At 34.7% G+C, this 14,684-nt stretch overlaps 1 protein-coding gene across 6 annotated transcripts; it reads left to right on the top strand.

Moving 5' to 3' along the window:
* The first annotated feature begins 3,423 nt into the window (after positions 1–3,423).
* On the top strand, positions 3,424–13,987 carry LOC135599157 (uncharacterized). Of its 6 annotated transcripts, XM_065093954.1 has the most exons (11): positions 3,424–5,800; positions 6,459–6,533; positions 10,001–10,095; positions 10,168–10,227; positions 10,338–10,411; positions 10,500–10,553; positions 11,131–11,232; positions 11,316–12,023; positions 12,333–12,467; positions 12,957–13,064; positions 13,580–13,987. In XM_065093954.1, the coding sequence occupies exons 6-11, from the start codon at positions 10,545–10,547 to the stop codon at positions 13,727–13,729; spliced, it is 1,212 nt and encodes a 403-aa protein (XP_064950026.1). In that variant the 5' UTR covers positions 3,424–5,800; positions 6,459–6,533; positions 10,001–10,095; positions 10,168–10,227; positions 10,338–10,411; positions 10,500–10,544; the 3' UTR covers positions 13,730–13,987. The 6 variants fall into 6 exon arrangements, with proteins under 6 accessions (XP_064950026.1, XP_064950027.1, XP_064950025.1 ...); XM_065093955.1 differs by lacking the exon at positions 10,168–10,227 and having other exon boundaries at positions 10,249–10,411; XM_065093953.1 differs by having other exon boundaries at positions 10,205–10,411.
* The last annotated feature ends 697 nt before the right edge of the window (positions 13,988–14,684 follow it).

The following is a 14,684-nucleotide window of genomic DNA, read 5'->3' as shown; positions in this document are numbered from 1 at the left end:
TTTACATGTCTTTCCATGAATAGACTAGGTCTTCTGCAACATAGATACACTTCTGATCCTAAGATAGGGCTAGAAAAATGGTGCCAAATGGGATATAATGCAGGTTCAAAATTTGGGAAGTTAGCTTACTAGATCAATAGTTCACAAATGCTTCATTATGGTGATAGTGGAGTAGTTCGGGTCCTTCCGATTAACAGGATCTTCATTGAATCTGAAGGTTCTGATTTGTGATTGTTTCAGTCTATGGGATTTATCTTGCTGAATCAGTTGTAGCTGTAGAAGAGTAGTAGCAATGTTCATGAGCTTGATAGACAAGCTTGTTATGTTTCATATAAATGTTCACCAATTAATGACATGGCTACTATTTCAGTATTTTTTCAATTCTGCTGTTGTGGTCATTTACCACAAGTTTCAGCATCCAAGCACTATATCTGAAAATTTCCTTTTGTAAGTATAACACCGACCTTTGAGTTGGTATTTCTTGTTTCCAACTTCCCTATTTGTTTACTGAGATTAAGGTAGCAGCAACGGTTGTGATTATTTATTGTGATTCCAGTGATATCACATGTGGTACCAAGTTTGAATTTGACATGATAATTCCGATTGAATTATTTAAGTCATCATTTTTTTAATAATATATTGATGATCTTGTTGGATGTAATGGAGAAACAAAATGAATATTGGGTAAGGATTTGAAGTCTCCATCACCAAAGTTACCATCCCTTCCAACACCTCTACCTCTGTGCCTCTTGCCATCGTCATGTACATCTTGTAAACTATCATTGGCCTTATGGACAAGGCTAATGCAGTGGAGATTGATGATCCTCAGGAAACTCCAGAGCCTGATCAAGACAAACAAGAAGCTCATGGCCAATGGTGCGTGCATCCTTTGCAAGAAGGGGATGGTGTATATACCAAGGTTCGCAATACCGTACCGTACCGGTATTTCGACCTGGGCTCGGTACCGGTACGGTACGGTATACCGAGCAGTACACTGCTACAGTGCACTACTACATTGCTACACTGCTACAGTACACTCGGACCGGTAACAGTCGGTCCGCGTACCGACAACCTGTCGGACTGGTACGTACCGCCCGTACCGGGCGGTACGGCTCAGTACGGCAGACCCTGGTATATACAACCTTCTTTTTCTCTTGATTAGTGGTTATTGGTGTTTGAATTGTAAAACTAGAAATCAGTTTTATGTTGTGAAATTATGTATCGAAGAACAAGAGAATGAATGTCTGACAAATTACCAATGAGATCATCTAGTAGTTTTTTTATTAATGCACATATGCTTAGCTCACCATTGTTATCCAGAATAATAGTTATTCATACTGGTCAGATTTTTTTTGTTTCCCTCGTGTTTCAAATGGTTTGAATATTTCGTGCTTGACGTGGAGCCATTCAGAAAAGATCCATCTACTAGGTGCTTGTTAGTGTTTGACTTGAAGCCTCCCACTTTGGATAAAAATTTGAGAGAATTTGTACATGAATGAACAACCAGTGTACTTTTTTTTCCCAAAAGTGGACAAATTTATATATCCAAGCTGATATGCTAGATATTGTTTGTCAAAAATGAACTACCAAAATGAAAGAATGCAGGAAGAACTCGTAAGATTCTGAACGTTTACATCTTGGGGCAATGTATCATTCGAACTAGAAGCTTAGCTTAAACACACACTTTACCTTCATTTGAATTAGTGAATTGGTCCCCCATCTCTCTCTCTCTCTGTTAAGCCTTCTGAATTTGTTAATGAAATATTGCAAATTGTTTTGAAGAGTTCAATTATTTCAAGAATTACTTCAATGCATTTTATTGGTATACTAAGTGAACTGATTTTCCAAAAAATTTAGAAGTCGTATGTTAATTTATAAGTAAAACAAAGGGACGTCGCTTGTTTTTTTGCCCGCGTGGGAGAAGAAACCCTCCCCCCGCACCAAAAAGGGTGACGAGGCAATCACCCCTTTTTATGTTATATATATATATGTATATGTATATATATATGTATATATATATATATATATACATATATATATATATATACATATATATATAAATACATATATATATATATACATATATATATATATACATATCAAATGTACCTCTCGGTATACAGTACCATATCGTACCGAGCGAATCTCAAAACTCCGATATGGAATGAAATTTCAATCCTTGTCCTGAACATACATTTATTATTCATTATAATCCTTGTCCTGAACATATATTTGTTATTCATTATAAGTTTTTGGCTTTTGTATATTGGATCTTAAGTTGCTAAACTAAAAATGTATGTATTGGAATGAAATCCTACAGAAACAAGATGTCTAATTAGTTTATGTCAACTAATCTAGACAAAAGTAAATAAATAATGGGTCGGACGGATAGTTTACATTATATGATTCAAGTTTCAAAAATTCTATATATTCTTGCAAAACTCTTAGGATATGCCGAAATAAAAGTTGCAATTGATCACAACAAGAAAAAAGATATAACTTAATTCCTCGATGGTGTGACAAAATTTGAACATTTTTTTTGTATTACAATATATGTCTCTTTAACTCAAGTCCATGATAGTGTAATCAATTTAATTGTCTTCTTTTATATAAATTATTATCTGAAAGAGTCTTCCCATATTTTCTTAATTTCTGATTTTTTTTATTTTAGTACACTTGTTAATGGAGCTATCTCTTGATCTTCTAAGGCATTCCCTCATTAAGATATTAGGACAAGCTACCCAGTTGATATATGGATCTGAAAATTGAATAAAAGTTACATAAAGATTGTATCTTTCATGAAACAAATAGGATAAATATTTATATAGTTGGGTTTCCTTACCACAAATGGAGTACCAATAGACTAGGTTAATTAAAAATGTTCTCACCTTGAACGTTAGGCAGGAGGCAAGGTTAGGAGGAACAAATTTAAATGGACAAATTTATCTTATATAAGTATGTGTTAGATGTAAATAAATTTTTGCTTAGTTGTAAACAAGATGAAACATGTTCAATCTAGTAGAGTTATTATGTTGATGTGAATGCCTTAATCGAGAACTTCATTTTCTCTAGGATTTTATGCATTGGAAGTCGTTGTGTCATAGGTTAGTGAAATGTTCAGAGATGGCTATGCTTAATTTTCCCCTTTCTCCACCAACATCACAGCCATAGAAAAAACAAACTTTCTTATGTTTTTATGTGTTGGCAAAAAAATGTTTCTCATTGTTAGGTTTAAAAAAGCGAGTAGTGTCATGATTCAAAGGCCTCTTTGTTGTCTAATTAGACAGAAGTATACTTATTTTTCGGATCTACAATTGTCACTTTTAAATTCCTTCTAGGTGTTTCAATTTTGATCTTTCTCAAAGAAAATTAGTTTCTTTACTTGATTTCTTGTTATGAGTACCAATGTTTCTAACACCGCCAATGTCGGTCCCAAGCCCGAATGAAAAAGGTGGAGGGTTGCTTAAGGCCATAAAAAGCTAGTGTTGAAAACATGTTAGTACTCATAAGCATGATCCTAACTGTTTCATGGTAAGACTAGTCTGTCACAATAAATTGATGCAACATATATTGACCTCTCCAGTTATTATGAGAAATAGAGTTTTATGTTCCTAATTCTAACATTTAAAGTGCCCATTAGTTCTTTAAATCAAGGTCTGCAATACCGAATGATATTGCTCGTACCGGGCGGTACATACCGGTCCGTCAATAGACTAGTACACGGACCGCCCGCTACCGAGCGGTACCATCAATTAAGGCATTATCGTTATCGATTGAGGTGTTATTATCGACGGTGATCGAGGGAGAAGACGAAGAAAGAAATAGGAAAAAAAGGTAGAACCTAGATGTCACCTCTCTCCTCCTTGTCTGTCGACGACTTCTCATCTGTGCGCGGGAGAAGATGCATCGGCTTGTGGGGCGGAGAGAAGCGAAGATTTTTTTTTTCTTCTCTTCTTGGGCAATGTCGCCTCGGGCATCATCGCAATATTTTTGTTTTTTAGATGTCGTAATTTTTTTTTTATCTGCGACGTCGCCCCGCATAGAGGTAAACTGTGCGGTTTACCTATATATATATATATATATATATATACACACACACACACACAGTGGTATACCAAAATATACCACTCGGTATATAGTATCATACCGTATCGAATAAGTCTTGAAATTTTGGTATGGTACAAAATTTCAATCCTTGATTTAAGTGACTTCTTTTATGGACTAACATGCAAATATCGGGACTGTGTAACTTATATATCATGAACTAGTATTGTCCATAATGTAAGTTACTCATCTAAGAAACCAACAAGTATGCTTTCTGTGGATGATAATTGTTAGGACGGGAAACCACAGCATGTGGATAAGGTTCTTAATGGTGAAATTTTATAGGTAGGATCAAGGTATGCAATACCGTACCGTATTTGTATTTCGAGGTTGGCTCGGTATGGTACAGTACCGTATACCGAGCGGTACGCTAGGGTGTACCAAGCGGTACACCTAATTTAGGTGTAAGACCCTCCGAAAATACCTAAAAATAAAAAAAAAGTTAAGATATGATTTTTAAGTTAGAAATAAATATAGTAATAGCATAAGTTTAGTAAAATCAATGTAAATTAGGTAAGAATAGTATCACATATTTTTTTCAGGCTTTGAAGAATATCTTATGCAAGGTTCGTATTTCAGTTCAGTACGGATTATCCTTATGTAAACATACCTCTTGATTAGAAAGTTCTTCCTCTTAATCTTCCTAAATTAGCCTTGATTCAATTCACAAATCGTTGTTTTGTAGAGTTTAGGAGAGCACAAATGTGAGAAAAAAAGAGTTTGAGATAGTTTAAGAGAGTATGAGAATGTAATGGAGTGAAATAAAGGAGAAGAAGGGTTTAAATACCATAAGAAAGGGTTCCAACGATCAATTTGACCATTGGAGCACTGTATCACTATTACCGAGCGGTTTTAAATATTTCTTCCTCTTACTGTAGCATTGTAGCACTCTAGCATGTTCTGTCTGGGAGCGGGCGGTTCGCGTACTGGTATGTCGTCGGATCGGTACGTATCGCCCGTACCGGGTGGTACCATTCTAAATTGGTTGGATCAAGATTGACAATCCTTGGAACATGATGAGATAAACTACTCCACTCTATTTGACTTTGTGAACTAAAACTTGATGGTTAATTTTTTTTTTAAACTTTTTATTGGCAGCTACAATGACATATATGAATCTCCAATTGAATTGTGAGAGACACGATGGCTATGCAGGTCCATTTCTCAAAGGATTTGGACTGCCATTTACAAGGACAAGTCTCCACATTGTTAGTTACAGATGTTCTTCTGTTTCTTCTTTGCATTTTGTTCTGTAATATTTTGTGTCAAACATTGAAATAATTATAGATGATGTGTTCCATATTACTTAATAGAAATTCTTTTGCTTTTTGGCTTTCCACGTGTTCAAAAGTGTTCTTTCTTAGTTTAGAGGATTCCACAATAAGTTTATGAAGAAACTAATGTTAATTAAATTATTTTTTCATGCATATTATGTGAATGGATATGGTTTCTTATCAAATCAATTTACAACCTGATTTGGCAATTTTGTACTTGAATAGTTGGGTCTGTCTTCAATATTTGATGAAATTGTTAAAACTGAAGTAACCAGGCACATGCAACCTACTGATACTTGAGCTTGTTTGGGGAAGAATTCAAATGAACTGAAGATTATTGGGATGCTTCTTATTTGAATGTCTTGGATATATCTGCAGCGGAAGAAGGCAGTCCTCGTGTCTTATTTGGATGTGCTTCACAAGTATGTTCTAAATGATCACCTACCCTATAATGTTTTTTAAACTAATTATCCTGTTTTTTTCCTATTGGAATAACTTTTAGCCACCAGGAGTCTGCTTCTGTAACTAAATTGTCGAGTGTTTACATTCTTTTATAATGAATAGATAGCCTCTCCTGTTCTGCAAATTGGCTAACAGTAATTCAAATTTTTGGTCCCTATTACCACTTATACAAGCACTGCTTCCAGGTGAAAGGTCTCTGTTTTAAGTTAAAACTTTTAACACCTTTTACTAGTTTATATATTAATTAATTTGGATGGATTCTGATTTCCTTTCATTTGATGGCACGTCTTCCTCCAATTAGCCTCCTAAATCAAGTTGATGATAGTTTTTCTTTGTGGAAACATCCTTCTGTCCAGCATGCTCTCTCTCAAGTTCAGCAGTGATGCATCTGGGTGATATACGTTACATGCATTTGTATTCTTATCAAAAGTCTCAACAATTCATATTAATCTGTTGTTGCAGATAATAATAATGTCATTGTCATCTTCTTAATGCTTGTGCGGGCTATCTGTCTTCATTCTTATCATCTTGTGTTTGTTGGTTTCATACCAAGTTTAATTATGAATAGACAACTTACTTTTTGGCTTTCTAAGTAAGCATTTATTTTTCAATCTTCAGGCAAAAGCAGCATGTGTATTGATTGATTTATGCTTTGGACCATTATCACCATGGATATATACAATTACTGCAAAGGTTTCATCTTTTCCCATAATAAGTCTACATATTAAGTCAACAACTTGTATTTTTGTAACTGCATCGACCCTTTTTCAGGTTGATCTTGCAATTGAACTTCCGGAGGACCTCTTGGTGTTATTCAAATAATTTCATCATTCTTCTTGTTTTTATTACTGTTATGAAGGCTTAATTCTTTATTATAATGAATGCTCGTTCGGTTGGTTGGTTGGTTATGAAGTCATGGATACAAGTGCAAGATATTGATATGATGGATATGGGCATGTATCAATGTATAATGTTTACTATTTAATGTGACAAAATTTGGTATTTATTTAATGTTAGAATAGGTAGATGTATATAAATCATGATTCATCATAATTAACCTATTCATCATGAAAATATATAAATAATGTTTGGTGAATTATCTAACATAAGCAATTAAAACTATCTATGTTTGATGAGTACTTGATCATTTCTTGGTGCAGATCTGACCTTTTTTGTGGTCAATACATTGTGATTTATTGTGGATGATCAAATTATCAATCATTAATTTTCTCGTGAAATAATCTTCTCATTTTGAGAAAAATGTTATTTGATTTGAACATCATAGTCCCAGCATAACAAAGACTATGAAGTTCAGAGGCAATTTGTTCTGCTGTGGTATAATATTTGATGATGATTGTTCAGATGGCAATTAGTTTCACCATTTGATGATGTATGATAATATTTCAAGTTTGCCAGCAGTGGTTGATGATTGTCGAACTATGTCATGCTAGTATAATACTAGCATGGTGTTTGGTTTTATACCAAGGATGTCCTTGAACACACAATCAAGCACAAGGCTTGTTCCAGCTATATGTTTAAACCGTGCTGATCGGCATGTATTGTACTGACATGTCCATCCTGATGAACTAAAAAAACACTTTCTATGACCTATCGTAGATGATATTTTGTGATCCATCTATTACCTTATTGTGAATATTCCAACAATATCAGTCATTTGTACACTTGAATAAAACCTTGATCTCTTGAATTTAATCATGATCATGATAGCGGTTATTGTGAAACTGAAAATTTTGTCTGTTGGATTGTAGTTTTCCTTTTTTTCTAGAGTGCCAATAAAGAACCTACTGTTTGAGTGTTCTGATGATACAACTATGACACAGCCTTGTACAGAGTTCTTTGGAGTGTTGTGCTCAACTCTTATGGGACTTTTATGGACCAATATAACTACTGTTGTGGCTTGGAAAGCTATATATTTCTTAATGGGTAGCAGATTATTTTTTACATGTTTCTTAGATACCAATATACACTTAAAATATACACTTCAAATCCTGTGAATGCAAGTCCTTTAGTTCTAGTTACTGTCATTTAGTACTTTTTAGTTCATGAACCCTGTATGTGACATCCATCTTTCATCTGTGTGTGCTCAAGAAATTATGAATTTCATCACAATGCCTCAGTTATTATCCAATTTCACTAACAGTTATGTCCAGGATACATCTTGACTCTATGATTTCGCAGACCTGATTTTATCAAGATTACAAAATAGGATGATAAGTTGTATCACATATTATAATTTATAGACTGGCCAAGGACCTTGCATTTGATTAGGTACTAAGATCTTACTGATACTTATTGCATTATAATCTTAATTGTTTACTGATTTCATCAGGCTTTTTTTGGATATGCACAATTGGTCAAAAATAAATCAGTTGGGTCCTGATGCAATACCTTGTTTCTGTGGCATGTATCTAGCAACAGGTTTTAGTATGAAAATGTCTCTTTGTGAGTTCCACACATTGCAGCTACCAACATGCATGTGACAGCTCTCTTGCACACTTTCACTATGTTGTTTCTAAGACTAATGAAGTTTTAGTTCCAGATTGTTTTTAAAGTACAATAAAACATTTTCTTTATGGAACCATATATTCTAACTTCTAAGAACCTACAATGGAATATTTTTAGTGTCACATTTTCTGCAGGCACATTTGACGAAAAGAGCATTTCCTGTTATTTACTTATGGTGGATCATGTTTCTTATGTAGGATAAGATTTTTTTCATGCAGCTTTTATGCATGAAACAATAAGGATCCTACCTGTGAATTTGGAATTAGCTATGGTTGGTTTATTCAAATCCTGCAAGTCCTTTAGTTCTAGTCATTATCATTTAGTACTTTTTAGTTCATGAACCCTATATGTGACATCCATCTTTCATCTGTGTGTGCTCAAGAAACTGTGAATTTTGTCACAATGCCCCAGTTATTATCCAAATTCTATCCACTTCCTCCTGAATAAAAATTCAAGAAAAGGAAAAAAAATCTTGATACACTTCCGTATGACAGATTATGCACTTATTTTCATGCTTCATGTTTGGTTGACTTTGTTCATAATGTCCCTACCAAGTGTTTTCATAATCTGCTAGCCATGCTTATGTTGCTTTGAAGCAAGGTATACAATTTGAATGGTACCGCTCGGTACGGGCGGTACGTACTAGTCCGACAGGTTATCGGTATGCGGATTGTCCGTTATCGCCCGGCACAGCTCGGTAACGGTCGATTTCGACCCTTTCTCATGTTTTTAAACCCTTCTTTTCTCCTATTTCACTCCATTTTATTCTCACTCTCTTAAACTATCTCAAACTTTTTTTTTCTCATATTTGTGTTATCCTAAACTCCATTACACCTAAATTAGGCGTACCGCTTGGTATGCCATACCGTACCATACCGAACCAACCTCGAAACACCGGTATGATATGGTATTTCAATCCTTGCTTTGAAATATATCTTGCTGGCCTTGTCTGGACATACGGATGATGTTTGCTGATCTATATAGCAAGTTTGGTTGTGGCTTTGTTAGCCTGCAAGTTCTTGTTAATTAAAAGAACGATTTTCTATATTGTTCATTATCTTCAATTTCCTGTTAGTGATTAAGTTCTTAAGATCAAGGTTCGTAATACCGTACCGGACCGGTGTTTCGACCTGGGCTCGGTACCGGTACGGTATGGTATACCGAGCGGTACATCCAGGTGTGCTGAGTACTGTAGCACTGCACTCGGACTGGTAACAGGTGGTCCGCGTACCGACAACCTGTCGGACCGGTACGTACCTCCCGTACCGGGCGGTACAGTTCGGTACTGCAGGCCATGCTTAAGATATGCAGTTCCATTGAGATCATTAATGTTTTAGAAAATTGGCCTGAATACTTGAATCTACATGTGATTAAGATAGGGATGTATTATAAAGAGTTATATGTGGCTCTTTACTCTATTCAGAATGTTTTGAATGGGTGAATTTTATTTATTATATTGAAAGGCTATAGTCAATGTCATTTCAATGTTTTGGTAGATTGGTTCCAACTGTACACTAAGCTGATAACAGTAATTTATAATGAAATTTCTCTTCTATGTTAGACTACATGTGTTATTTATTGGTTGATATATGAAATTTTCTTTTGTCAACTATTGTTGTTACTTTGTGTTGTAGGATAGGATGATGATGTTAAAGTAACAGCCAGAACTGTTGGATTGCACCGTCTGATCTCGTTAAATTTTTATCCGTTTCTTCAAAAATATGTTCAGGTAAACAAGGATTTTTTTGCTTATATGTATTTTAACTTGAAACCATACTTATTTGTATTTATTTTTTTTTAGCCTCATCAACGTGATGTCACCGATTTGCTTGCTGCAGCTGTCCAGGCCTGCCATGATATGGTTGTGCTTTTTTTACTGTAGATTTTCTAAGCGTTCATAGTCAAGGCATGCTGTTCCCAGTTCTGTTCTTCAGATAGAAGAACTCATCGAAGCTGTTTTTATTTGAATAGTACCTCCTGATGCGGTTGAACCCTTATTTAAACAAATTGTGAATCAATTTGTGCATGATCGTTCTCGCACAGAGGTACCGCTGAAAATGATATTACTTTCAGTCATGTTCATCTGTTAATTGTTGAACTGTTGATCATGGACTTTCTTATTTGTCTTGTCAGGCCATTGCTGTTGGGCTGAATGTTGTGAGGGAGATCTGTATCAGGATGCCTTTGGTATTGCTTTACATTTAGTCAATTATTTGTTCAAGTTTGTTTGCGACAGGTTTATTCTTTGCATCATCTTGTATGAGATGCATCACAATTCCATGGTTCATGCCTACTTAATATATCATCTTGTCACTTTAGCATGATCTCGTCACATTAGCAGTTTAGCCAGACTCCATCTGAGATACAAGATGTTGACAGTATGATGAACTTTTATAACGTGCCTTCAGATTTTCTAGGAAGTTGAATCTGTGAAAGAACTATACTTGTTATGGAATTCTAATTTTTTTTCATCTATACATTGTCACAAAAAAGTACTCAATGTGGATTTGGGTCCGTTGAATGTTTACTTACTCAAATTCTAGATGCAATTATCTTAATAATTATGTTTTTTGTTTTTCAAAATTTTACCCATCTTCATATTAATTAACTGTAATCTTTTTTTTTTTTTTTTGCTTCAATTTTAGAAATAATAAAATTATTTGAGAAGGATAGTGCACCACTTGAAATAGATATGTACCTGTAAAAGCTTGTAAATGTCTACAAGAAACTAGTTGTCTAACTGTCACATTTTGGTTGTTTACAGTTAATGAATGAAGATCTGCTTCAAGACTTGGTCTTGTACAAAAAATCACATGAGAAGGCAGTTTCTTCAGCAGCTCGCTCCTTGATAACTTTATTCAGAGAGGTTGGAATATGTATTTCAGTCTAACAATTTTTGTTTCATACGTATAGCTTGTGATTGTTATTCTGAGCTTTATTTGTTTTCAGATATGCCCTTCTTTATTGGTCAAAAAGGACCGTGGCCGTCCGGTCAATCCCAAAGCAAGGCCAAAAGCATATGGAGAAGTTAGTATAGCTACTGATGTGCCTGACATAGAGTTGCTGGAACACGTTGATAACTCGATGACTGACAGTTCTGATGCTGAGGCTTCTGCATCAGATTTGGATGATGAGTATGACAGTGATGCTGAGACAGAGAAAGAGGATGATTCTTTGGAAGATGAAGAAGAGGATGATGAGGTTTCAGATGAAAAAAATGAAGAAGATTTAGGTAACAGTGATAACATTGATGGGGAGGAAGATGATGGTGATGATCTTGATGATGATATTGATGAGAATGCTGCCTATGATGAATATGATAGTGATACTAAAGAAGATGTGGATCTTAGTGATGATAATATGGATATCTCCAGTGAGCTAGATGCATCAAGGAAAAAGTCTTCTAATGACATCTGCAATGATGATGACCTCAGTAATCATGAATGCGCTTGTGATGACAACGATGAAATAAAGGAAGAGGAGAAGGCGAAATCAAAGAAGAGGAAGTTTGCGGATTATGTTGGACAACTGAATACTTCAGAATCAAGTCTTCGCACCCTTAAAAGACTAACAATGGACAAGATGTCACAGAAAGCATCAGATGAAACAGATGGAATTCTTTCTAATGAAGATTTTCAACGTATAAAAGAGTTGAAGGTGTGTTCACCAGAAACTTAGTGCTCCTTTTCATCTTAATTATGTGAAATAGATTCAGTAAAATTCTGACACTGTTCATTGAACTTTGTTACTCATACGCTCATGTTATCTGATATGAAGTTATAGTAACATCTGCATAAGCTAGTGTTTCTGAGAAATTTGGATCTTCAACTTTAGTGTTCTGATTATTTTTTAATGTTCGATGAAATAATGGATCTTATATTCTTGATTACATTTTTAATCACCAAAATTCACTCACTATGTAGGCATCTTATAAGCTTTGCCTTTTTTCGTTTTTGAATCTCATAGGCAAAGAAAGAAGCAAAGCTGGTTATGGCTCAGCAAGGTCTTTTGAGAAAGGGTATAGACTCGAAAGTCTCATCTTTCAAAATTCCCTCTTCTGAGCAATTAAGTATAAAGCCAGTGGATCCTGCTATGCTAGAGGTGAGCTCTCATCCTTTCTCTTGGTATGAATGTTTTTCTTTTTCTTTTCCCTATTTGGTAATTCTGTGACTATGTAAGGTTGATAAACTCCTTTTGTAATGTTCCAACTATATGTAAAATTGATGAACTCATTTAATAATGTACCAATTGATCCGATTTTAGCTCTCACATATATTATCATTCTGTAATGCAAATTTCTGGTGTTGTATATGTTGTTCAAGGCATTGATTCTTTTGAGATCACTGGTCCATGCTTTTGATCTCTGGATGGAAGCATATCTGCACGAGAGCTTGTATGAGTATTTTTAAAAGTACATGATGAATAGCTAGATGTTGATGTACTGCTAGCTTTTTTTTTTAATGTACTGGTAGCTATTCTTACTTTGGATTACATTTCCTTTACTTTAAATTATGATTTTATGTCATAAGCTTGTGAGTTGTTCTAAGTTGAACTAATTCTCTTTATCATCAACGAACTATTGTTCTTTAGGTCCACATTAAAAGAAAGCTTAGCAAGGAGGAACGACTGGCCCTAGTAAGAGCTGGGAGGGAGGATAGAGGAAAGTATCAGGCCAGAACTGCTGTGAAACAAAAAAAGGTTATCCTGTATTGGATTTACGACATGTTACGTGACAATTTTTTGTTTTTAGTGCAGATTAAAATATAGTGACATTCCTATATTTTATGATACACATCTTGCCTATGTTCCTTTAAAGCTCGCAATTGGTTTCCTTAAGTACTTTTGGTTTGCTTTTTCAAAAGCTGTTATTTTAACATCCTGCGCTTTAGTCTTCAGAGCATCTGGTACACTTCTGATCTGCATTTCAAGTAAGGTGATAATCTTCTTTAATTATCCCCCAAGTGGAATGTAGATCCTGTTCTTCTCCGTCTCCTTTTGCTTTTCCTATGTTGGTTGGCAGTCTGCAAAATTTTAACACAATGGAAAGGATCGCCTGCCACCCCCCATCTCCCTGCTGCAAATCAAAGCTTCCTCTCTGCCTCCTTTTGCTTTTCCTTCCCCTTCATTAGTCATTCTCTTCTCAGTGTCTACATTAACCAGGCACCTTGTTTTGGAATGAATAGACTGATTGCTTATCTGCGATTTGTTGACAGACGGGTGGTCTAAGCAGTCGCCAAAAGGAACATAAAAAGAAGATGCCTCTTTCTGTCAAAAGAGCAAAAGTAGCTCGCTCTAGGCAGGAGAAAAAACAGCGGCAAAGGCGGTCAGGCAAGCAGTTCCAGGGAAGGAAAGCATGGAAGTGACAAAATTTCATAGCTTCCTAAAATTTCATGGCTTCGTAAAGTGACAAGATTTCGTAAAATTTTGACCCCATGCAGTTTCTTCCATTAGAAAATTTCATTTCAAAAGTTATGATTTCTGCTTAGAATTTTGATTTATTTTCTTCTGTTGTGTAAGTCTTTAGCTGATTTCAGATGAGCTATATGTAAATCAAAGCTGCCTTTTGTCTTGAATGCTGTTGCAAGGAAATAGAGCAACAGATTTTATTGATTGTGTTTCAATGCATCCATTCATGTGCGACAGATTTCCCAGAAGAGTTCGTCAATCTTTCATGGTTGCATGTACAAGTCACATTATTATTAAAATACAAGATTAAAAACAATAATTATTAGCATGTTGTATTTATTATTATGAATTCTATTGCAGGATATATGCCTCTTCAGATATTAAGATCCTCTTCCAGTTAACATTTATTTAAAAAACTCAATTTGAGGTAAAAAGTACTGATTTAGATTTAACCTTTTTTAAAATTCTTGTCATATCTATCTGTCTATCTATCAATTTGAAGTTAAATGTCCCTAATCACAAGGGCATATGTATGGTTTCAAGTTCTGCACGGGCTTATCTGTTAAATACAAATTCAAAATAATTGAAATGTGCAAGTTAGTAAATTTTTTGCTTCCGTTTGGAGAAACATGCAAGTTGGTAATTGTTCTCACATTTTGTCATTGTCAATAAGAAGGAAAGAATACAATATTGTAATTCTTTTTCCTTTACATCAATTCCTATATCATGATAAAAGATAAAGTAGCAATCTTTTTTCAATATGAAAAATTCAAATAAGATATCATTTTAGAAAATGATAGTTGATTTTCACATCGTTTCATAAAAAAAATCAAAAAAATCATGAGTATCGCATGAATCATTCTAAATCATAAATATTTCAAATAATGATAGCATTAAAATATCAAATTATAT

The sequence above is a fragment of the Musa acuminata genome, chromosome BXJ2-1 (assembly GCF_036884655.1).
Source record: "Musa acuminata AAA Group cultivar baxijiao chromosome BXJ2-1, Cavendish_Baxijiao_AAA, whole genome shotgun sequence".
Lineage (NCBI taxonomy): Eukaryota > Viridiplantae > Streptophyta > Magnoliopsida > Zingiberales > Musaceae > Musa > Musa acuminata.
The sequence above is the reverse complement of the archived record's forward strand: the minus strand, read 5'-3'. Positions and strand labels throughout refer to the sequence as shown.

Excerpts from the sequence above, each read along its gene's own strand:
- LOC135599157 (XM_065093955.1), top strand. Across the intron at positions 11,233-11,315 it reads TGATAACTTTATTCAGAGAG|ATATGCCCTTCTTTATTGGT; the intron begins GTTGGAATATGT and ends ATTTGTTTTCAG. Across the intron at positions 12,468-12,956 it reads TGGATCCTGCTATGCTAGAG|GTCCACATTAAAAGAAAGCT; the intron begins GTGAGCTCTCAT and ends ATTGTTCTTTAG.